The 26,686-nt window shown below is 36.0% G+C and overlaps 1 protein-coding gene across 1 annotated transcript in view; it reads right to left on the bottom strand.

Moving 5' to 3' along the window:
- The window catches only part of IL1RAPL1 (interleukin 1 receptor accessory protein like 1), a 700,437-nt gene that overhangs the window by 309,027 nt on the left and 364,724 nt on the right, over window positions 1–26,686 (bottom strand). The window contains exon 5 of the mRNA XM_044937333.2: window positions 15,482–15,556. Coding sequence (XP_044793268.2) covers window positions 15,482–15,556 — 75 coding nt within the window. The remainder of the gene's footprint in view (window positions 1–15,481; window positions 15,557–26,686) is intronic.

The following is a 26,686-nucleotide window of genomic DNA, read 5'->3' as shown; positions in this document are numbered from 1 at the left end:
ATTTGCTGTCTTTAAAGAGTAAAAACTCTGATGAACTAATGGGGTCTTCTATTTGCTTTTTTTCACATTCACTTTTGCAGCTCACAGGACATTCTGTTCATGAATGTTCTAAGTACTTCCATTTTCTTAAGTGCCTTGAAAAGAAATTTCATGCTTGAAGATCAATAGAAGAAGAAAAGTGTCTGTTAGAATATACTTGAGAGAGCAGAAGTACAAAAAAATGGGAATGAGGAAATAGGAGGCAAAGATGAACAGAAGCAGATCCAGAAGCCATGCAAATGACTAGGGGGAAAAAAAAAAACCTGAGAAACATTTCAAGGACAAGTTCATATTCAATTGCATTATTACCAGATGTTCTATTTGATGAGACACAGAACCTGTTAACAGTGGGATAAAATAAAATGAAACAGTCCGTAAGGATGAGACCATTCTAAATATTGTAGTCCATAAGGATAATATGAAACCATTCTAAATATTACAGAAGGGTCATGGATTTAAGAGAGCATTTATTCACAATTAGAATTTAACAATGGAATGAAAAAAGAAACAATAACAATACAGTTGTGTATAGAAATGTTCCAAGAAGTATAGCACATAAGCTTCTGTCACAGTCTATAAAATGGAAGCACAATACAAACATCACAGACTGTTAAAAAGATGAAATGAGACAACATATGAAAATGTCTTGCAAATGCAAGATACTCTAAGAGCAAAGAGAGATCATGATCATTAACCAAGGAAAGCTGAACCCACAGGGTCCTGACTTTCCAGTTGATTAAAAAGCTCATATAATGAGAGCTGACATTCACTTATGGCTGAAGTTATAAACAAGGACAGAAAATCGGCCTATTCTTGAGGAACAAGGATCATTCCTGAGGTTAATCAAAATTGTAATATAAAGTTTTTGTAAACAGGCTGTGTCTATGTCTATTTCTACCTACCTACCTACCTATACATACCTATATATGCAGTTGTTAGCAGACCTTGTGCCCAGTAGACAATAAGACAGTAGTAAATGGAACTAGTGAACCCATTTCTCATTCTGGCTCTCTAACATTATGGAGTCTAATAGACTAAACTTTAGAGATGTGCCCTAAACTCAAGATGCCACTTAACTCTCTAACCATTAACAGTTTATTTGCTGAACTGTGATATGCAACTGTTCTTTGAACCTCTATTTATTTTTCCAAGCTCAACCTACTGTTCTGCTGCCCTTCAATAGCAATCTGATTTTTACTCCTCTGTCTGATTTGAATTTGATTTATTGCTGGGCTTCCCAGTTATATCTTCATAGCTCAGATTCCTAGGCATTTCTTGATCTGTCTCCCTCATCCATCAAGGAGGATCTTTAATCATACCAGGCAATCAGATCAAAACCAACAGTTTTAGTTTGGTTTGTTCTGTCACTTTGTAGTTTGCAGCTACTTGAAAGGGTAAATTATAAATGTTGGTTTTCATATATGAGTATTAAAGCTGAGTAAATGCTACACTATTTGCTCATTCATATATTTCTGTGTATTAGGTATTGACCAAAATTTTAGGCTTGTGATGATGAAAACACTGTAGTCCATTCTTTAACAGTTCCAAGTGCAATAAGGGAAATTGACACAATGGTATGTACACCAAATGATGAGAGAAATACTCTAATAAAAATGTGAAAAAGAAACTTGTTAGTATTTGACAAGTGTTACTTAATTCTGCCCAGTAGGAATGGAGTTAGGAAAGACTTCATAAAAGTAACATTGAGATACATCTTAAAATTTGAGTAGTAGGAGGAAGGCAATGGCACCCCACTCCAGTACTCTTGCCTGGAAAATCCCATGGGTGGAGGAGCCTGGTAGGCTGCAGTTCATGGAGTCGCTAAGAGTGGGACAGGACTAAGCGACTTCACTTTCACTATTCACTTTCATGCATTGGAGAAGGAAATGGCAACCCCCTCCAGTGTTCTTGCCTGGAGAATCCCAGGGACGGGGGAGCCTAGTGGGCTGCCGTCTATGGGGTCACACAGAGTCGGACACGACTGAAGCAACTTAGCAGCAGCAGTAGGCACAAGGGACTTCCAGATGGCAGCCACTGCATGAGTGCCTGGCCAATGCTGGGACCTAAGTAGGAGAGTAAATGAAACTGTGGAAAAAAATGGGGTCAGATGGTGACGAGACTGGCCTTTATCTTTGAGGCAACAGGCAAATATATTATCTTTAAGCAGCAAACCTAACATTTATCTTAATTTACAAAGATAATTTTCTTAACAAAATAAGCCCAGAGTCTGACAAACTCTGTTTTAATTTTTGGTATGCCCATTATAGGATTTCTATTCTCTGTTGCCCCAAATCTTCACTCTGATAATTATACATGATGATTGCATTAAACTCACAAAAGCCACTATGTATAGACTCCAATGAACAAGGCAAAGATAATTATGGATCCCATAGTTCATTCTTTCTTTGTACATCTTTGCAAGTGAATTAGGCAATGCCCACTTTCAGGTATGGGGCCTTCGGACCATCCAGTTCAGTTCAGTTCAGTTCAGTTGCTCAGTCGTGTCTGACTCTTTGCGACCCCATGAATTGCAGCACGCCAGGCCTCCCTGTCCATCACCATCTCCTGGAGTTCACTCAGACTCATGTCCATCGAGTCTGTGATGCCATCCAGCCATCTCACCTCCGTTTTCCCCTTGTCCTCCTGCCCCCAATCCCTCCCAGCATCAGAATCTTTTCCAATGAGTCAACTCTTCGCATGAGGTGGCCAAAGTACTGGACTTTCAGCTTTAGCATCAGTCCTTCCAAAGAACACCCAGGACTGATCTCCTTTAGAATGGACTGGTTGGATCTCCTTGCAGTCCAAGGGACTCTAAAGAGTCTTCTCCAACACCACAGTTCAAAAGCATCAATTCTTCAGCACTCAGCTTTCTTCACAGTCCAATTCTCACATCCATATATGACCACTGGAAAAACCATAGCCTTGACTAGATGGACCTTTGTTGGCAAAGTAATGTCTCTGCTTTTTATGCTTCGGACCATAGATACATGGAAAATTTTGTAGAGAGAGAAGTAAAACTATCTCCTGGGATAATTGACAAATATTTCCACTTTCGTCAACTTAAAAAGTCTATGAAAATAAAGTTGGTATAATTATTTCTCTGTAGGGCCAGAACACTAAAGAGAATTTGCCCATTTGATTATGTCTATGACTCCTATATTACCTGATGGGGTGATTTTCCTTCCACAAATAACTGTGTTGCTCTTAACTCTTTGATTCTCAGATGATATCTTCAACTGGTACAACCCCATTTCACCCATTCATGTACCTGCACAACATACAGGCTTCCTCACCACAGGAGAAACAGAGCATGTAATAGCCACTGAGGCAATGCCCCTTACTCTGATGCCAGAGTCATCTGTTCAACATTTATATCTGTAACAAAAGCTATGGGCTTCCCTGGTGGCTCAGTGGTAAGGAATCTGCCTGCCAATGCAGGGGATGTGGGTTCAATTCCTGGGTCAGGAAAATACCTGGAGATGGAAATGGCAACCCGCTTCAGAATTCTTGCCTGGGAAATCCCAGGGACAGAGGATCTTGGCAGGCTACAGTCCATGGGGTCACAAAAGAGTCTGATACAACTTAGCGACTAAACAACAACCACAGAAGCTATGCCAATCAGAATTCCTCCTTAGGCAATCTCCAATTCCAGCTAGAGCTCCCCCTGATTAGAAGAACTGAGAAAAGCGCTGTCCTTACCCTGTATGCTTCCCCAGCGCCCTTGCCACACTTCACCTCTATAAGGAATGATGATCAACAGAAAGAAGGAGAGAAGAAAGACAGAGAAAATTCTAGCATTGTTCCCATCACCCTTGAAGCCAGCATTGCTCCTGTCTTTTAAGTGATTTGATGTTTGTGATCAGAGCCCTGATGATGAAATATCAGAATCCGTGACCCTCGTGTGTAAATTATCTAGTCACAGGAAGCTGATTCTCAGTACCTCCAAATTCCTCAAATTAACTTTTGCTTGAAATAGCCATGTATTTGAGAAGAAAACTAAACTTTTTGGGATTATTCTCCCTCTGAATTATCTACTTGCCTTAATTCTCTACTTTATTTCATGTATATAATTAGTGACTGAAAATAAAGCCCTATATGCTCTGGAATTTGTCAAAAGAATTCCCTCTTGGTTTAAATTTCTTTAGTATATAGCAACATGCTCTCTGTGACACTTAATATCACCTAAAGTGAACAGTTCTTATATTCATCTAATCTAAGATTCACTTATTTATCTCCATTACATAAAAATGTTACTCCTCCTCTCTAAGTAGTAGCAAATTCTAATAAACAGCATTGGAACAAAAATGCATTATTCATGGGAAATAGAGAAGGGCTCTTCGTCAAAAAAATAATCACTGCAAATTCCATTTATACCTAAGAAAACTATCTTTGTATATTTATCCTTATGTGCATATCATATGTGATATATAATTCTGAAGCAAATATTTGTACCATTTATAAAGAGGCTGTATATAATAAGCAGAGTATAAAATAATAGTCTAATTGCATCTCAAGTAATTTTGGCCAAAATTAGATATATTACTCAGAAAATATTTTAAAATTTTAATCTCTAAATTAAAAGTCCTAAAGTCACCAAGATAATTGATCAAATCAGAACTATTTATCAGAAACACTAGAAGATTACTTATGATAAGAGGACAAAAACAATTTATTGAACTTTACCTAAGCTATTTCCTATAATAGTTTCTTACTGAACATTTGTGGTAACAATCTCAAATTTTCCTAGAACATGTTATGTGAGTACCCTATCTCTAGTGATAGCTTGATGTGACAGAATGAATTCGATTTAATTTTTCTAGAAAAGCAATGGACTTTCCTTTACTCTCTTCCTACTCAAAGAACTGCCAAGTTTCTATAAACACAATTCTTTGTCAGGCAAGTCTGAGGTGAATGCCCTGCTTTTATTAAACTTGAAAGAAAATCTCTCCAAGACTGAGAAAGCCTGTAGCCTGCCTGTAAGTTTGAGGAGAAGATCACTGCAGGGAAGTGGGAGGGGAGAGGGGAGTGTTGACTTTCTTGGACTCCTCAGGATCTTGAAGTCTTTCTCTCATGCTCACTGTGGACCAGAAGTGGAAATGGAAGGTGTCTTCTGACCAGAACAATGGAAAGTAAAAACTTTATCAAGTTTTTTTTCTTTTCTTAATTATTTGATCAGATAATATATGCTATAATTAAAATTTACATATCCTAACTATAAAACTTTTTTAAATCCTTAGTTTCTCTGAGAAAGTAACATTGGGCTTGTATATGGTAAACTGTAAGACAGGTCTCTTCTTGAGAGTTTGTGGTGAAGTGCAGGTTTTAAAACCTTTTGGATACTCTGTGCACTGGGCTTATCTGGCATGTTTCGGAGCATACATTTTGTTACATCTTAAAATCTGAATGTTTAGGTATTCATGGACTAACAAAACAAATTTCATTGTATATATTTTCATATTAAAGAGAAAAATGTTATTAAATACATAGGAATGTATTAAGGAAAAAAGAAGAGGTCAACAGAATGATGTAATGAAAAGGTCCATATAAATTCCAGAAGCATCAAAATACAGAATGCTCTCTTTAAAATTGGAAATAACAGTTATAGCTATGGAAAAACAAATGATACCATGGGCAGTCATTCCATTAGGATATTGTTCAATGAAATCAAGGCAGACAAGATAGTATGATGGCCTTCACAATGTAACTCTTATGAAAATAAACTGTTTAGTCATAACTGAGCATGAGATATTCTTGTTACTCCAACAATCTACCCTACCACATGAATTTTTGAGAATTAGATAAAAATTAATTACTGTTGATTCTGCACCTGGGGAAAAATTTAATATTTCCTCAGAGGAGGCAAAAGTCAGAAAGGGGATATCATTTTCCACTGATAGACAAGAGGAAGACATACTGAAGTGATAGGTGGCTGATCCTTTATTTGGGTTAATTAGAAATACCACTTGCCAGTTCTGTATCAGTGAACCACATCTTACAAAAATGTAAAAATCTTCATTAACACAGAGAAACGTTTTAGGGGTGATTACTCAATTACAAAAGGAATCTTATATAAAATAATTCACCACAGAGTTACTTTATAGTACTTCCCTTGTGCGTATAAATCTTTCATTGAACTTTAGCTGCTTAAAAGAGACTGGGGGACAGACTCTCTTAAAACAGACATGTTAAGCCACTACCAATGAAAAATCAATCAAAAATGAAGGGAACACTTCTCTGAAATGATGATTCAATTTACCCACAAATCTGTATGAACATACTAAGTTGGTAGAGTAAGGTATGATTGGAATGCTAAGTGAGTTAACATTAGACCATAAATTACTGGCATCCTATTTTTATAATCATATTCAAGCACGAGTTATTTTTCATGAAAAGTCTGCATATAATTAGGAATGCTCAGTTATTTAGCCAAAATTCAAAAGGAAATTTATGGATGAACATCTCTTTATATTCAAATTTAAAATGATGTGGGTCTTTTTATAGTTTCTGCTTTAATGAACATCAGTCATGTGCTACATACTCTTATTCTGAAACATCTTTCAATATTCTACACCATTAAGTCCTTTGATAGGTTTACTTCTGAGAAATTGGCATTTACTTTGCAAATACAGAAGTTCATGTTAACATAGGATACTCACTGCATTTTTCTATGCTGGTAAACTTCAATCATTAGGAATGACTCAGAAAGCTTTGTGATAATAGTACTTGTCAGAGGAAAAGCAGTATTTTTCTATAAAATGAATAAGACTATTTCCAAAACCTTCAGGAGGAACTTGACAGGCATAATGGTTGATGCTTTGCTTTCTAAATTTTTCTCATGTCCTTTGTCTTAAGAAACATCATATCTGAATTTCTTTACTTGTAAAAGTAATTTTTTAACTCTTACTTTCTTCTTGATGGTTACTGATAAATTCATGTGGCATAGTGTCCATAACATGGTCAATGTTTAGAGGCTGGCAATCATTTTCTTCTGTTGTGGCCATGCAGTTGGATAGATTTGTTGAAGAATTAAATAATTTAAAGTCAATAATTTCTTTAGACACAGTTTCATTTAAGTTGAAAAATTTAGTATGCATATTTTGTTCTTAGATGAGAGGTGGAAATTTTCTAAAATATTGTCTATACTATACAGTAACAGGCTTACTGAATATAAGCAAGATCAAAGAATATAAGCAAAATCAAACAATCATTGGCATTCAAATGCATTTCAGAAATCTCATATAGACAGCATTCTGTGTGTGTGTGTGTTTGTGTGTGTAGCATTGAAATAGCTCAACTTACAGCAGCAAGCATATAGACCACTTAAACATATACCAGGCAATGTACTAATCTTTACATGTGTTACCTCATTAAATGCCCATACTAACTCTACAGAGCTAGGTATTATCATGGTATATTTTTTACTGATTAGGAAAATGAAGGCTATTTGTTAAAGATTTCAGCAGAAGTACATGGTAGAGCTGGACTGTCCTGAATTTGGAACCACTGCTATATGCTGCCTCTTTACTGTAAGTAACCAAAATAATAACATGATAATCATCATGATTAATAACAAAAAGAAAAAAAAATGATGGTGGTGATGATAAGTTTGTTTTTGCAAATTTTATGATACAGAAACATGTAGCTATTTTTGGTCTCTGTTTTCTCATCAGTTTAAGGAGAAGAATTTGACTCGCTAACTATCAAAGTCCCTCCACTTCATAAAGTTTCAAATATCTAGTTTCTCAGTTGACCACAAACAAACAAAACTGTACTCTTAGTGCTGTAGCAAAAGAGCAAGCTACATGATTCATGTTGGTGTTCAACAAATTAGACCAGAACTATACCAGGAGATGAAAATTTCCAAGGGCTCTCTGCATTGGTTTTGTGACAACATTCTTTCCTGAACCTTTTTTTTCTTCCTTCCTTTTCTCTCTTTTGGCCTTTTCCCAAAGTAAGAACAGACTCACTTACAGTTTATTCCATTTTTAAAGCATTTTAAAAAATGTTTCAACTGACTTCTAAACTTTCAGAAATCAATGGCCCATAGGAGTTGTTCTAACCTTCATCTCCATCTTCTTTGAGTTTCAAGCCTGACCTAGCAGTAGGCCTTGAGCATATAATACTTAAAAAGGAAGTGTGATTTCTGCTTAGCTAGCATTTTTTCTTTGGCTTAATTTTATTCTGGACTGAGAAACTGCAATAAGACACTTAATATTAAGAATAGTAAGTTATTTTTAAAATAGTGTACATTTGTTCTCATTGTTGCCACTCAGCTCATCTTGAGCTTTTTTAAAACAAGTTTATACAATTTTTAAAGGTTACTTTCCATATACAGTTATTACAAAACTACATTCCTTGACTATATTCCTTGTGCTGTACAATACACGCTTAAGTCTATCTTATACCCAATACTTCGAAGCTCCCACTCTCCCATTCCTATATGGCCCCTTCCCCTTTATCTCTGCTGGTAATCACTAGTTTAGTCTCTGTATCTCTGGGTTTTTAGTTGGCAATTTTTAAAGCAAACATGCAAAGCTGCATTTTCCCCCAACCTATTCTTCCTCTCTAGCACTAAGGACTCTGATTTTGAGAATCTGCAATATTCATATCATACATGCTAGGCCATCTAATGATCTAAAAACATTAATACTGGTTTGCATTTATTGATTTACCATTTGTATAATGATATGACATATTAAATAAATATTAATATGAAAATATCCCTCTTCAGCTTAAAAATCACAATTCTTAAGGTCTTTTTGGTTTCAAAAATAAGAGATCAGACCAAAACAGCTGTCAAGAGTTATTACTTTCATTCATCCTGGTGCAATAAATTTGTACTGAGTAGAACTGAATGCCATTAGTTTAAATAATTATAACACTACTCTATTTGCCTTTACACGCTTTAATCATGATGTCTATTTTCCCAGAAGCTCTAATTTATGTCTAGCAAGTTTTATTTCAGGCAGTAGAACTCCGCTGATCTGCATGTCTTTCTTAAGTGGGCAACACGTACATCATTTGTCATCTTAAATCAAGACATAGATACAAACGTTTTTATTCAGAGTGAAAAGGAAGTTTTATGGTGTTTTATATGAGTTTTTCAGTGAAAATATGGTTTGTACATTCCCCATGGAGCAGTAAAACCAAAGTCAACAGCATTCCATTTGCTGATGACAACCAGAAGAGTATTTACAGATGGAAAAACCCAAACAGTCAAACCTGGCTTTCTTACCTCTGGAAAGGAAGGTCATATTTGAATCAGATGCATAACTCAGCAACAAAGTACTCTTTAGCATCAACAGTAATGTGCGTCACTTTCAGAATTAGGTATCAAATTTAACACCTGAATTATTTTGTTTCTAGGATACTGACATTAAGAACTTCCCTACCTGAGAAAGGAAACAGTCTTCCTAAATAAGTAACTATTCAGATAGTATGTGTTTTGTTTCAAGAAAATAATAGCTATGAAAATATAGACCTAGACAGTAAATGTTAGAGAGCTAATTTTCACTCCATAAAATAATTCACTATATACTTCTATTGGATTAAAAACTCGACTAGAAGATATGTAATACAACAAATTCCATGCACTATATGTGTGTGTATATATATATACACACACATAAGTTCTAGTACATATAAAGGATTGAAGCAGAATATGTTTCAATAACCACTTTAGCAAGATAGTAAATGAAACATAGTCATGTATGGATGTGAGAGTTGGACCATAAAGAAAGCTGAGTGCCAAAGAATGACGCTTTCAAACTGTGGTGTTGGAGAAGACTCTTGAGAGTCACTTAGACTGTAAGGAGATCAAACCAGTCAATCCTACAGCAAATCAACTCTGAATATTCATTGGAAGGACTGATGCTGAAACTGAAGCTCCAAGACTTTGGCCACCTGATGTGAGGAGCTGACTCAATGGAAAAGACCATGGTGCTGGTACAGATTGAGGGCAAAAGGAGAAGGGGGTGACAAGGATGAGATGGTTGGATGGCATCACTGACTCAATGGACATGAGTTTGAGCAAACTCAGGAAGAAGTGAAGGACACAGAAGCCTGGCATGCTACAGTTCATGGGATTGCAGAGTCAGACATGACTTAGCGACTGAACAACAACAAAATGAAGCATAAAATTTTCATGACAAAAAGTTTTCCTATTAAATTATAAATCAGGATCTATTATATAATACATGAACATTTTTCCCTCAGTCTGCTTGAAATTTAAAATTCTGAAAACTATAATATGGTGTATCAGAGCAAGGTGTGTTAGTTAAGTCCTAGTGTGACATTTTATTTTAATTAGCCTGTAGTTAAATTGGATCTAGTCACATGTTTAGTGTGTCTTTTACAAGGACAGACATTTAAAAATTTGAGGTTTCAACATTGTCATCAAACACTTTCCTTAAAATGGCAATGTCTGGTGAATCCTTGTAACTCAGTCTGATACACAAGGCTTCTTTTCAACAAATTTAACAACAGGAAGCAAATATTAAAGAAAAACAACAGCCCTGTTGAACAGTTTATTCAGTTCAGTCTCATCATTTTTTTAACAGAAAATCTGGAGATGTGTATCCTTTGTAACATGTATACCTTATTGTCAAGTAGTATTTATTAACATTCAGAAAACTAAGATCATGGCATCTAGTCCCATCACTTCATGGGAAATAGATGGGGAAACAGTGGAAACAGTGTCAGACTTTAATTTTTGGGGCTCCAAAATCACTGCAGATGGTGACTGCAGCCATGAAATTAAAAGACGCTTACTCCTTGGAAGGAAAGTTATGACCAACCTGGATAGCATATTCAAAAGCAGAGACATCACTTTGCCAACAAAGGTCCATCTAGTCAAGGCTATGGTCTTTCCAGTAGTCATGTATGGATGTGAGAGTCGGACTGTGAAGAAAGCTGAGCGCCAAAGAATTGATGCTTTTGAATTGTGGTGTTGGAGAAGACTCTTGAGAGTCCCTTGGACTGCAAGGAGATCCAACCAGTCCATCCTAAAGGAGGTCAGTCCTGGGTGTTCTTTGGAAGGAATGATGTTAAAAGCTGAAACTCCAATAGTTTGGCCACCTCATGCGAAGAGTTGACTCATTGGAAAAGACCCTGATGCTGGGAGGGATTGGGGGCAGGAGGAGAAGGGGACGACAGAGGATGAGATGGCTGGATGGCATCACCGACTCACTGGACATGAGTTTGAGTGAACTCCAGGAGTTGGTGATGGACAGGGAGGCCTGGCGTGCTGCAATTCATGGGGTCGCAAAGAGTCAGACACGGCTGACCGACTGATGCCCAAAGCACATCACAAAATTACTGTGTACTTATATTAAGACACACAGACTCTAGAAGAAGTTTTCAGTTGAGCATTAAGATAAGCAAGAGAAAAAATGGATAGAGACTGCAAACTTTTCAACAATATGGATTAGATTTATTTGAAACCCTCCAAATGTGGATAATCCTGAAAAAAGAAGCCACAGTCATATTCAGCAAGTGAAAAGAAAGAACTAAGATGGGAAAGGAATAAGTGATTCTGATACTTAAGGAAAGTGGCTTTTTGTTTAAGGGCCCTATGTTATAAAGATAAAATACTTTATGCAATGTATCAAAAAAATGAAAAGTTCTTAAATTCACTAATACTTCTAGTGAGAGTCTGTACTTCTCTGGTAAGAATTCTGAAGTTATGTATCAAGAAACTTTGGAGAAATTATTTCCTTTTACCCAGTAATTTTCCTTTTAGCAATCTGTCTTGTTGAAATAAGTCAGAAAATGTATGGCTAAAGATAACTGTATCATTATTTATGATAATGAAACTTGGAAAAACCAAAATTTCCAGCAATATCTATGAAGTTATGGGACTATTCACAACGATGTCATACAGCTATTAAAGGGGTATTTTCTGAGAACATTTAATAGGAGTAGAATGCTTCTGCAATATAAAGTATAAAAAAACACAATTCTTTTCTGTATTTCCTCCAAAGGTCTATCTGTAATTAACCTATGAAACTAACCTATATTTTAAAAGCAAAAATAAAAGCAAAATTTAAATAAAGTACTTCTCATATCTAGATGAGTAATTAATGATAATTTTCAGTAAATTCTAAGTTATAATGTGTCTCACTAGGACAAGGATGGAATGAATTTCTACTCTTTGAAAGTCTGGTAATGATTAATATAACATCCTCTGTACTAGAAGTTTTTGAAAATGGGCTCCTGGCCATAAGAAGACCACGTCTCTGATTGACATCCTTAGGGCTCAAGTTCAGCAAGACAATGGTGTTTCTCCTTTGATTCCTTTGACTATAGCTGCTTGAAAAGAATAAGTCAGGCTCACCCCCTGGATTGACCTTCAGAACTGTACACTATGATTTCTGGGCCTTTTGCCCAAGAAAGTTCTGTCCACATGTTTACTGATGCTTGAAAGTTATTTAAAAGGAACAGAGTCTTTTTTTTTTTTTAACATTTAGAAATAACATACAGATGCCACTTATAATCACTGGCTGTAACCCCATATTGATTGAAATTCAAAACCACCCAATTTACATGTTTTATATGAGTTTAGTTACTATTATATTAGTTTTTTCCCAAGTATTTTGAAATTTTTGGTGCCTTTTGCTTTCTGTACTGAAACAGTTTAAATGATCACTATCAGAATCTTTCCAGTTTTGAGAAGATGAAAGAATTAGAAGAAAAGGAAGACGTGAGGGATGTGGAAAGTGAAAGGCAGGCATGGCTAGTAAACAGCGGAGAAAGCAGAATTTGGAGATGAAGACGAATCTATGCATTTCATGCTTTTGTCTAAGTCATTATGAATGTGTTTTATATATTCACACACAAACTGGAGATTTGCTGGCTAGAAATGTGCTTAAATTAGCCAAGATGTTCATGTTAGGTCATCAGACATGTATTAACTCAGCTTTGTGCAATTTCTAATAATTGCTCTTGTAATTAATGCACATAGTAGATTTATTCACCAATGAGGTTAACCCTCAATTTAGGACAAGGTTGAGTCAGACCCCTGAGCTCTTGGTCAATGAAACTTTGTTGGAGATTTTTACCTTCTCATGAAAGTTGGCATAACTTACAGGTTCCCTTTCATTGATCCTGGCCACCCTTCTTACTATCCCCCGCTGCCATGACTCTTCACTCAGTTCCCTTCCTTAGGATTTGATAACGCATTTTGAGCCTATAGAAACTAATAGCTTTTTCAGACCTGGAAAAGGCAAAAATCAAACCCCAAAGGAGGTGAAAAATCAAAGTACACCTTGTAGAGAACATATTTTAGGCGTCTCGAGTCCTTCCTTTTTTTGGCCCTTAACATTGTTTCCTATTCTCACTTGTCCTTTGTGATTAGCTGTTCATCTACCTCAATACTATACGAGCTAAAACACTAAAGGGTAGTTATTTCAAATCAACAGTTGCTCAGAAATTCATGGATTAAGGTTACATTTCTCAAACTAGTAAATGATTTATCACATGGAGAACTGGAGTCAGAAAATAAAACAAAAGTTGACTAGAAAAATATAAGTCCCAGGTTGATGTCTATGGTTTACTTGGAATTTCAAGTGAGCTCATGTTCCTTTAGACAGTGACAATAAAGGAATTAATTAGAGTATTTTTCTGGAGCATTTTCATGCCCATTTTTCCTCAAACAAATATACAGACACACCTTCTAATTTGCATAAAATTTTTCATATTTTTGATGTGATTTGATTAGTTTTTGTAATTTTTGTTCAAGAAGAGTGATTTTTTAAAAAATAGAGCTTTAAGAATTATTTATTCCATTTTGTAGAACATTTTAGTAGAAGACAGGGAACATTCTGATATATTCAAAATTTAGGGAAAATATAAGGAAATTCAATGAGCAGCCATTTTTCATAAAATTGTTTGAATTATGTTGTCAGAGATACAATTAATATCACTTTGGCAATGTTCATTACAGATAACTAGTACAATAAACCACTCCTTCTTGGTACAAGATATTCATAGTTTTGCATAACTCCTTAGAAATACATCTTCCTAGGGGTTACTGAAAGGTCTATATGAACATTGTCACCTATGAAAATCTATATTTCAAAATTTCTTTTAAAAGTAGCAATACTATACCTAATCTAATAATATACCAAATCTAATATACCTCAATATACCATAATATGAATAAAGAGCACAATACAATTTTAATATGTTTGTTTTATATACAGCACTGCTTTAATGTTGCTTGTGGTCTCCCACCTCAAAATAATGAAATTACAAAACTACTTGCATGTAAGATGGATTTAATCCAAAGGCTTGGGCTTATCAGCAAAGAAACATATTACTGCTCTGACTTGTATAAAAATTACATATGTTTATGCCCGAAAGTTGGTGAATATTTCCAGTGTTGGAAATTTGTTGACTACAATTATTTTATAGTCTCTAAACCCATCATCTTACCTTTTTGCATTACAACTTTGGATATGCTATTAGTAAGATGATCAGATCTGTAATCTTCATTTTGAAGACAGATTTACAATTTTGATCTAAATTCTCACCCGAGTAACAATAACAACATTGATAACATAACAGATGGGCAATCAATTTTTTTAGTTGTATTCATTAAATGCATTTTTACTTTCAAACAGTTAATGTAACAAAATATTCCTTAAAAAACATGAATATATGGCTAAAATTACATTTTTGATAACCTTTCATAATAAACCACTAAAAGCAAATAATTTTCTGCTAAAGTTTATGATATATACACACATGCATACTATATCTCAAATAAAAAATATAATTGAATGTACTGTATGTATTTATAAACAAGAGGGGAAATTTCCCATAATTTGGTATAACTGAGTATAGATAAGTCAGACTAAGAAACTCTAGACTTAACTCTAAGATAAATATGTTAAAATTCAGATTTGTGGACAACTAGATATTTTCACCAGAACATATTCTGTCCATATTCTACTGTTTCAGCCCTTAAATCAAAAGCCACTTGCTCACATTTTATAAATACATTATCCATAACTTTAATAGCATCATTCATTTTAATGAATCTCTACCTTTTCCCCCAATTTTCAAAAACTGTACTTTAATGTATTACTGGGTATTTTAAGTCAAATAGTTCCACATTACTTGTTGTAAAACCAATTCAAGCCTTGTAAAATGACAAGATAATATCAGCAAAACTCTTTTCCCATCTGATTTCTCAATAACCACTTAATTTCTCAACAACCATCTAAATAACACATGAGATTTGACATCCATATGTCCAAATTAATCCTAATGCAGGCATGGCAGGACGCAATATGCCATGTTTGCTGGTGTTTTCTAATTTTGCTCCCTTTAAATAAACATGGCCTTAGCTCAGAGTATTACATCAGGCTACAATCTAGGCTTAGTAATGGTCAGAATGTAACAAGAAAAGTGTACTAACAAGAATTAAGGAATTACTCACCCAGCTGGGTCTCCTGAATCGTCAGTTTACTTTCCATAGGATACAACAGCTTGGGTGGTTTATCTGTCAGAGGGGCTGAAAAACAATAATAATACAGATTTAGAGTTATGCTGCATAAACTGAAGGAGAGAACACAGTTTATTTTCATAAATATTTCTCATTCTCTGAGTAGTGTGTCAAAGCATTTTACCAGGTAGTGACTTACATATTGCAGGTAGTACCTTCAGGCAAGCTGAAAAGCTATTAGATTATACATGAGTCAAATATAACACTACCAAATTGACAGCCACATGAGACTGCTGAAGTACAGAATTAAGATTGCTCAGACCTTATGAATATATGGTTGCACTTTACCAAATATTTTAATCGGTATCGTATTTTCCTTTTTAAAGGGTACCCTACATTTTCTGTGTTAATTAAAGATACACATGATAACTGTATCATGCATTTCAATGACTTTGGGGGGCATAATATTGTCTATTTCTTCCTAATCCCATTCCTAGATTCCCTACTCTGGATCACATTGCCTCAAAATCCATAATTTAGTAATTCAGTTTAGTTCAGTCACTCAGTCGTGTCTGACTCTTTGCGACCCCATGATCCACAGCATGCCAGGCCTCCCTGTCCATCACCAACTTCTGAAGTCCACCCAAACCCATGTCCATTGAGTCAATGATGCCATCCAACCATCTCATCCTCTGTCGTCCCCTTCTCCTCTGCCCTCAATCTTTCCCAGCATCAGGGTCTTTTCCAATGAGTCAGCTCTTTGCATCAGGTGGCCAAAGTATTGGAGTTTCAGCTTCAACATCAGTCCTTCCAATGAACACCCAGGACTGATCTCCTTTAGGATGGACTGGTTGGATTACCTTACAGTCCAAGGGACTCTCAAGAGTCTTCTCCAACACCACAGTTCAAAAGCATCACTTCTTTCGTGCTCAGCTTTCTTTATAGTCCAACTCTCACATCCATACATGAGCACTGGAAAAACCATAGCCTTGACTATATGGACTTTTGTTGGCAAAGTAATATCTCTGCTTTTTAATATGCTATCCAGGTTGGTCATAACTTTCCTTCCAAGGAGTAAGCGTCTTTTAATTTAGTAATTAGATTAAGTATTTCTCACATACATCTCCTATAAATGAAACAGCAATGTGGCATTACATTACTACAAGTACAAGCTGCATGCTCCAACATGCACATAAATACTCAACAAGTTATATTTTAAAATGATATTTCCATTTAGTCAGAACACTTTATTGCTATTATCTGTGATACTTTATAGTACTTATTGCTAATTTGAACAATATACTGTCTGATTTTTAGCTTCTACACATTATTGCTCTGTGCACTTAACAGTCTATCAATGATCAGCACACAGATCTAAGAGTGGGCTCTTAAGCATCTTGAAGATAGGTTTCCCACTGCATACTTCATCCTGAGCTAAACTAGACAATCTGGACTTTAGGCAAATAGTCAGTGATCCTTCATTAAAGACTCCCTGCTCACCCTCTTGGACTAAGAAGCCTGCCAGGTTCCTGTGAAATCTGCCACTGCAACTTCAACTCTGTAGGAAGTACAGAAATGACCGATTAAGGGTTGCTGAAATTGACTGAAAAATTAAATGATTTTGCATTAAGGGCTTTCTTCCTTCCTTGCCAGGACATGCCAGTGTGGTTGGTAATTGGAAGGTTGATCTAGACAGCAGTGCCCCGAGTCAGCCACATATCCTCCTCACCAGAGGATTCAAGAATTCAGTCTGCTTTGGCAGCTCACCACTCTCTCTGTTTCACAGAAAACAGTCAGTGCAAATGGAAGATGCATCCTAACTCAGAAAAACAGGGATGAGTTTTAAGAGTCCTGGTTTGAAAGACCAACCTCACATAGGATCAACAGCTTTTGTTCATAACTAATTGAATACATTATTCATCTTCATTAATATTTAACACCAGGCTGGGAAGGAAGGGGGAAGGAAAGCTGGGGTAATAGGATGAGATAAATCACTTTGAAATTCTTCTCGAAAATTTGACATCACTCTGATTAAGCTTAAACACTTGTATTCCTTGCCTAAAGTGATCTTAACAGATTTTTATTCTCCTATCAGCTAAATAAGTTGATTATTCACTGAATGTCGGCAAAGCAGTTCACCACTAATAGGTTAAAAAAGCCACAGGTCCTAAGCTGTGGTTATCAAATAATTTCAGTAAACTTGGAAAGCAACTATGGCAGGTAAGCCTGGTGTGCTGCAGTCCATGGGGTCGCAAAGAGTTGGATGCAACTGAAATGAACTGACTGACGGCATCAAAACAACCAGCTTATTCAGTAAATTAACTCAGTTTAGAAAAGCTTGTGATTGTGTAGTTACAAGTAGACAATTCAACAGTTATAGTAAGTAGCTGAGAAAGATATTCTCTGTTCAAACACATCCCAGACTAATTTATCTGTAGAGAAAGATAATAAAATCCCCATATAGGACATTTGTTCAGAAATATAAAATGGTTGTATGGTTCTCCATTCCAATTAACCACCCACCGCATGGCATAGTACTGCATCATTAAGATCTTTTTATATTATCCTCATGGGACAACTCCAAGTTAGCAGAGGAATCATAGAATGTTCAAGCCAGAGAAAATTCTAAGCTTATTAAGTTTTTTGATTTTTAAATTGTGTTCCCTAAAGCCCTATGGTTTCCATAGCATCCCTCTGGGCAGATGAAATACAGACAGAGATAAGGGGTGGACTGGGAGTTGACTTCATACTTTGTTGTGCCACCTATTTCTCTCTTGACAAAAATATCCCTGCTTTTATTTATCTTACACATCAGTATTTTGTCCAAGATTTTAACCAAAAAAGTCCAATCCAACTTAACTGATGTACTGTATATTGGGCACTGTTATGTGCTAGGCATTGTGACAGGGGCTTTGGAATATCTTTGGTTTTTGCCTTTACCTCTTATAATAATTAGAAGTTAAAAAAACAGCCATAGTGGAAACATTCTGAGCTGGGTCAGTTCTCTTGTTTTAGAGATCAATGATCGGAGGTGTGAAAAGCACAAGCAATGTGCCAAAAGTGACAGAGGAAAGACCAGCTAGAGTCCTTGCTGGAACTTTGCCTCTCAATTCTTTATCACCTGATCCTTGAAAATTCTATCAAGCAACTACTACAGCCCTGCTCAGTGTTTCCCCTCAAGGTGTGAGCAATCTGTTAGGAGAGCAAAAACATGCAAGTAAGTGACCTACTACAGCAGAACCCTCATATTGTGCAATCTGTCATCTCGATGTTTTGATATTATGCTATAAGAGGGTATCATTTAGGCATGTTTCTTGTATGATCCACTTGTCTTTGATAAAAGTGAACTGAATCTATCAGAGAGCACAACAACTGACCTCAGATCTGACATGTGACTGAGGACCATTAATAGGAAGACCATTAAAGCTAAGATGTATCTCCACAGTCATTTGAGGGTGACCAATTGTGCTGCCACAAAGAAAAGAAATGTGCTGAATTACCCATTATTGGAATGTTCCTGACACTTTACAGTGTTTAATAAATATTAGTTGAATCTAAGTGACAGAACAAATGCAGGAATGGTAATGACCAAACAAAATGACCACATGCACACAAACACAAAGCCCTCTTCATTTTCTGCTTGGGCAAAAGTAGGACTGAAAGGAAACTCAAACAAACTAGCTCAAAAGTAATAAGCATTAGACCATGACTAGACCAACTGACATTTTATTGTCAAGAAAACAACTTGCTTTTGGGGGCATTTTCTTTCTCTCCTCTCTCTCTCTCTCTCTCTCTCTCTCTCTCTCTCTCTCTCTCACACACACACACACACACACACAAAGGTGAAATCATTGAAAAAATAATGCAAGTCTGACAGTAGTGATAGGAAGCACAGGTTGATTTTAAATCTTAATCACATTTTTCTATGAAAAAAAATATACAACAAGTACAGTAGAGATGTTTCTCTGGCTAATTCTGTATTGAAATATTTATACACATCCACCAAAAAATATATTTTCTCTTTCTCATTTTATTTTATTTTTCAGAGATTTTATTTTATTTTTCTCATTTTATTTTTCAGAATACTCCATTGACAACATTTAAAGATAACATAGTTATTTTAAAATAAAAATTATTTTTATTTTAAAATTAAAATCTTTATTTTAGAATAAAAAATCTTTTACAGAGTTATTAATATGTCCCAATTGACAAATCATTCTTTAGAGTAGAAGGGAAATTATAAAGAACATTTGTGCTGCTTATCAGCTGCTGGTTAGAGAAACCTCTAGAAGCTGGTATACACAAAGTTGTATATAGGAATAATTTCTGTGTTAACATTCCACAAATAACTATGAAGAGATGAAGTTTCTCTCTTTTTTCCCTGTGCCATGTACACTTGGGTTATGGAATAACAAAAAAATAGGATCCCATATTCCAAAGCAAAAGTGACAAGAGACCAGGGTAATGAGGCCAGTATTCTCAAATTTTTTTAATAATCTTAAAGAGAAGAGAAGTATGAAATATTTAGAATGAGTGGATCTTTGTTTTGACATCCCTCTAAAATTTGTTTTTAGTCCCTCAAATACTATTGAGAACAATCAATACCTCTTGGATGCTTAAAATTGTCCTACTATAAAAATCTGTTCTTTCAAAATCACAGATGCTTTTCAAAATGTATTTTAAGTAGTGCCTTCTCTACTTTGTTTCTTAGAAGCATTACAGTGGAGTAAGAAAGATAATACACATAGTTTTCAGGGAGACATGAGTCTAGTAATTCCTGATTCTGCCCGGTTGGCTTGGCAAGTTAAAGAATTTATTTAAGCTCTCTGAGTCTCAGTCTCCTTATATATAAAATGTGATATTTTCCCTTATGGCTTGGTGTGAGGATTAAAAAGGATAACAGATTAAATGCTTTGATATGCTAGATGGAAAATACATGATGATACCCATCAAAGTTTGGGACAGTAGCATTTAGCATTCTTTGTAGCTGGAGAAGAAAAATATTATTGTCTGTAAAATAATGAAGTAGAGAATTAGCTAATTCAAAAGACATTTAGATTCTGACTGTAAGAATCACGAAAAAAAAAAAAAAAAGAATCAGGAATATTTCCTGCATTAGTTTTAAGAGGAGGACAACTGTTCCATCTTCAAAAACAATTTAACCAAGGCATTTTGAAGACTTTTTGATGTGCAAGCAATGTACTGGGAATGTAAAGGACTCAAAGATAAAATTCACCTTTTAACCCTTACAGAGCTTACAACCTAGATAAATAATTAAAATATAACTCCACAACTCAATTTCAAGTGCCTTTTCAAGTATCTGCGAATAATAAGTACTACATATAAAAAGACCAATAAGGCATGGAGTTCTACATAAGAATGTATGAAACGAGAACACCTATATGAAGCATTGTGATGAGTGCCATGCTGCCGCACTGCTTAGTCACTTCAGTTGTGTCCAACTCTTTGCCACCCCATGTACTGCAGCCCGCCAGGCTCCTTTGTCCATGGGATTTTCTAGGCAAGAATACTACAGTGGGTTGCCATGCCCTCCTCCAGGGGATCTTCCTGACCCAGGGATCGAACCCTGGTCTCCTACATTGCAGGCAGATTCTTTACCACTGAGCCACCAGGGAAACCCCATGATGAGCACTATGAAGTGAAAGTGAAAGTCACTCAGTCGTGTCTGACTCTTTGCGACCCCATGGACTATACAGTCCATGGAATTCTCCAGGCCAGAATACTAGAGTGGGTAGACTTTTCTTTTTCCAGAGGATCTTCCCGACCCAGGGATCAAACCCAGGTCTCCTGCATTGCAAGCAGATTCTTTACCAGCTGAGCCACAAGGGAAGCCCTGTGATGAATGCTATACTCAGAGGTAATTCCTTTATGACCCTATTTAAATCTACCAACTAAATATGGTCACAAAACAATACTCACAGATTTATTCAGCTGACAATAAAACATGCTCTGTGGCAAACCCACCAATAGGCTTCATTTTACAATGGGTTTTTTTCAGCTTGTTTTGTTGTCTGCATGTACTTTTTTATCTTAAAGACTTGACAAACAACTGCCTATTTTCCTAGCAAGTCAAGGGAACATGAACCACTCATAGAGCTTCGATGACTCAAAATAGGATTTCAGTTCTGCTTTCTTTGGTCTGGAATGTTTGAGGATTATTAGTTCTCCAGTACTCTTGCCTGGAAAATCCCATGGATGGAGGAGCCTGGTAGGCTGCAGTCCATGGGGTCGCTAAGAGTCAGACATGACTGAGCGACTTCACTTTCCCTTTTCACTTTCATGCATTGGAGAAGGAAATGGCAACCCACTCTAGTGTTCTTGCCTCGAGAATCCCGGGGACGGGGGAGCCTGGTGGGCTGCCGTCTATGGGGTCACACAGAGTCGGACACGACTGAAGCGACTTAGCAGCAGCAGTTCTTAATAATGGAGCCCAGCCATTGTGAGAAATATAGCAAGTATCGTGTTCCTTGGGAGAATAAAAATGAAAGGCTCGGAGAGAATATCCATGTATACTAGGTGAAGCTATTTTGGGGTAGAGAGGTTCTCTACTCCTCACTTGTCTCCAGTGCATCAGGATTAGCAAAATGTATCCTTTCTGTTGCAAACAATTATGTTAACTCCCAGGGGTGCCATGGAGCCTCAAAAACCTCAGAGAGCAGGAAGTGACAAAGCAAGGGAGCAGAGAGTGCAGGGAGAGCAGTTTATCAATAAACTAACACCATATACGTGATAACCTTGATCTCGGAGTCATGTCAAAGTGATAAAGCAAATGCTCCCAAGGTGGAACTCTTACTGTATCTATCAGAATGCATGTATTCAGGAAAATCAAAAGTTAATTTGACTAGCTTTGATACTTGAAATTTTATTCATATAGTTTGATAAGTGTTGCCTATAATGCAAATTAAAAACACGTTCATTCATTCATTCAACAGATATTTTTAATGCATCTCCCTTTTGCCAGAAAGTTCTCTAGTTATAAGGAGATATGACTGAACCAGCCAGACACAACTCCTGCTCTCATGGAGCCTTCATTGCAGTGGGGGAGATGGAAAATACACATGTAAATGAATGCGTGTATAACCTAATATCAGGTAGTTCTAAGTACTATAAAAAATAAAGCAGACAAAGGGAAAGAGACTAATGTAGGTGCTATTGTAGAGGAATGTCAGGAAAGCTGGTTTTGAAGATCATTTGAAGCAGATCTATGTGAAAGGAGGAAACCAGCCATGGAAAGGACCTGGAGGAAAATTATGGCAGGCAGAGGGAAGAGCAAGTGCAAAGGGCATGAAATGGGCATGCACTTGGCATGTTTGAGGGAAGGCACAGATCATTCTAGTTATCTTGACAAAAGGAAAGAGTGCCAATAAGTTCAGAGATAGCCATAGACCAATTCAGGCATGGCCTTGTAGAACATGGAAAAGAATGGGGTTCTATTCTAAACATAATGCGACTGCATTCGAGATTTTTGGAAAGAGTGAATGGTAGCATTTTTATGCCTGAAATATCACTCTGGCACCTTGGTGTTCAAGTCTAGAAGGATGGAGTTTGAACCAATACAATGACTGGTGATGATACGTTGCTGTTGGTGGTAAAAATGGTAGGGTATTGTTCCTTTAACTATTTGGTAGGTAGAGTTAAAATTTTGTGATGGATTTGATATGAAATGTAAATGAAAATCTAGGCATTAAGTGGGGGGAGGTCCCAAGATATGCACTTGAGCAAACACATGAAGGGCAGTGTCATTTACTGATATGGAGGGAAGTACAAGAGTGGCAGTTTAAGAAGGCAGTAGGAATCAAGAGACATAGCTTATAAATCAATTCAGTTACAGCCTATTATCCAAAGAGACTAGAGAATTTTCCTATTGATCAATGATTTATATTTTGAAAAAGCAAGCCACTGACTGACAACTCATCTTCTCCTTCTGGTCCCCCAGAGGATTGAGAAAATAACCTTAAAAAGTTCCATGTTTCAGGCTGATGCCATATTCATTTATCACGAGATAAACTTTGGCTAATCTCTATTTTCCCTTGCTTTAACATCATTCATGAAAAATGATATACCAGCAAATTCATTTTTGACTAATAGAATCAGGACCATGCTGAGCCAAGATATGAAGAACAATTCTCTAATATTTCTCTGATTCAATATGTGGCACATATTTAATCAGAAAATTTAATATCAGACATAATTTACTAAGTGAAGAGGCACTAAAGAGCCTCTTGATGAGGGTGAAAGAGGAGAGTGAAAAAGCTGGCTTAAAACTCAACATTCAAAAACTGAAGATGATGGCATCCAGTCCCATCACTTCATGGCAAATAGAAAAAGTAGAAATGGTGACAGATTTTATTTTCTTGGGCTCAAGAATCACAGCAGATGGTGACTGCAGCCACTAAATTAAAAGATGCATTTTCCTTGGAAGGAAAACCATGACAAACCTAGACAGCATATTAAAAAGCAGAGACATCACTTTACTGACAAAAGTCTGTATAGTCAAAGCTATGGCTTTTCCAGTAGTCATGTACGAGTGTGAGAGTTGGACCATAAAGAAGGCTGAGAGCCAAAGAATTGATGCTTTTGAATTGTGATGCTGGAGAAGACTCTTGAGAGTCCCTTAGACAATAAGGAGAAATCAATCCTAAAAATATCAACCCTGAATATTCATTGGAAGGACTGATGCTTAAGCTGAAGCTCCAATACTTTGGCCAGCTGATGTGAAGAACCAACTCATTGGAAAAGACCCTGATGCTGGAAAAGACTGAGGGCAAGAGCAGAAGGGGGCGGCAGAGATTGAGATGGTTAGACATCATCACTGACTCAATGGACATGAATTTATGAATTTGAGCAAATTCCGGGAGATAGTGAAGGACTGGGAAGCCTGGAGTGCTGCAGTCCACAGGCTTACAAAGAGTCAGACATAACTTAGTAACTGAATAATAACAACAACAAACTGCAAAGTATTAACAAAGATGTTATGGGATTTATATTTCATCACTTTCCATTATCTTGAAGCTCCCAGGGAACATAAACAGTGAAAGATTATCTTCATTCAATAATTATTTTTAAAATAGAATCACTAAAGAACATCATAGGAAAAGTTAACTAACATGGAGCTAATGTTAGGGCTCAGGTTCCCTCTTCATTTGTCACCTTCTACAGTTATCTCTTAAGCCCCAACTTACCAGATTCCATTATTGACTGCCCCACTTGCTGCACCCAGACTCATAGCTGATTCTAGAACTTCGTCCAGTTACCCACTAAACTACACCATGATTCTGAGCTAATGAGCTGAGAGTAGTAATATGGAGGGCAAACAAAAGAGAACATAGGTAGGTAGAATAAAGGTGGCTTAATATTTTTATTTTTAAAACAACTGCTGCTGTGACTTTTACATAAATGTTGTGAGGCTAATTTTTAAATGAATGCATGACTAATTTCAATCCTCCTAAATAAATTTGTGTGTAGTCAAAACTAAAGCAAAAAAATGGTGAGAAAAAGTAAACAATACATAATTATCTGTAGAAATTATGATGAACCCAAGGAAAAGAATGCTGATTGATATAATAGCTATAATCAAGTAGGTAAGCATGCCAACTACTGTTTTCACTTCTGTTGACAGGCAAGGAAAGAATTAATGGTCACCAATTAGCTTCTAGGGACAATAGTCAATTCCAAAAAATTATGTCCTATAAGTGAAAGTATCTCTTCCCCAGCAATGAGAAAGAAAGCAAAATTATCATAGCATATCATTTTTTTCTTTTTCTATTAGTAGATAAAAGGCCTTCAAGAAATGAAAATAATAAATCCCAGGCAGTCTGGAAATGCTTATTAAGGGAAATTGTGGAATACACAAAAGGCATCATGTTACTACTGAAAGTCAGAAAGTATTTTATTCTCTGCTTATTTATTCACAGTAAGACATCACATTTCCAGAGTGTAGTGTAATGTAATTTAATGTCCTTCCCAATTATCTCAGGTTGGTTTGTTATATTATACTTCAATGTAGAAGAATTTCTAGAAATTTTTTGTAAGTGGCAAGGAGGAGTTAGCCAGGGATTTAAAAAAATGTAAAAAAAAAAAGTAGTCCATGTAATATCTCAATTTAGCATTAAAAATTAACAGAGCATACTTTGCTTAATTTTATTCACAACCTATTAAATTGACATGTAAGCTGGAACTCTCAGCATAAATTTAAGGCCTTTAAGACACAAAAACATAAATATAAGATTGCAAATAAGTATATGTGTAGGAAAAATTAACACATGGCATTTTGGGGTGTGCAGTTACATTATTTCATTTGATCATCCATTTCCTACTATGAAAAAGTCTAGAAGCTTCCCCCCAAACCAATAGCCAGTGAGGACAGATGCCAAGATCTGAACCTATGTCATCTGATTTTAATGGTCACATGTTTTCCATTTCTGTAGTCTGCTTTCCAACATTTGTGATTTCTAATGTCGTTTCTATTAGACACCTTATTGTTTTTATGGAGAGTCTGATGATGTGGGGCAGACTGGGGGAAACATTTTGATATATTTTGGAAACAGAGAGAGGGAAAGGTCTGTCTTAGAACTAAACTGTACTTCACAATCATGAAGCTTTTACTGTAGAATTTAAATAAGCCTAACACTTATTTCTTAAGATTAGAAAGGAGGGTTAACGTCTATCATTAGCTCTCATAAGTAGAACCCTTTATTGATTACAGAACTTGAGGATGACATACAATTTGAGGCTCTCATTATGACAGTGGACCAAAAAAAAAAAAAAAAAAAAAAGGTGGGGGGAGCATTCTATAAATCCTACTAAAATTGCTACCAAAGAGAAAATGAACCTTAATAAGTACATTCTCCAGGACAATCCAAGGTCCATAAATATGAACTAAAATCTTAAATATTTTGTAGTAATTGTATAAGTATTAGAGACTTCCTTTAGAGTGAAATTTCATAACCACTCATATCCTGTAAAAAATAACATCACTTTTGCATAAAATGTGGAAACACAAATTAAATAAACAATTCTACTATTACTGAATTGTACTCTTCTAGATGAATCAAATTTCATTGGTGATCAGCTTCCTATGGGGCAATAACAGTAGATTTGTCAAATATTCATGAATATGCAACTTCTGCAGTGGCTTTAATTTTCTTGACCTCTGTCAATGATAAGGTTGCATTGGCA

Source organism: Bubalus bubalis, chromosome X, assembly GCF_019923935.1.
Source record: "Bubalus bubalis isolate 160015118507 breed Murrah chromosome X, NDDB_SH_1, whole genome shotgun sequence".
In the NCBI taxonomy this organism is placed as follows: Eukaryota; Metazoa; Chordata; class Mammalia; order Artiodactyla; family Bovidae; genus Bubalus; species Bubalus bubalis.
Note: the sequence above shows the minus strand (reverse complement) of the source record. Positions and strands in the feature narration are given on the sequence as shown.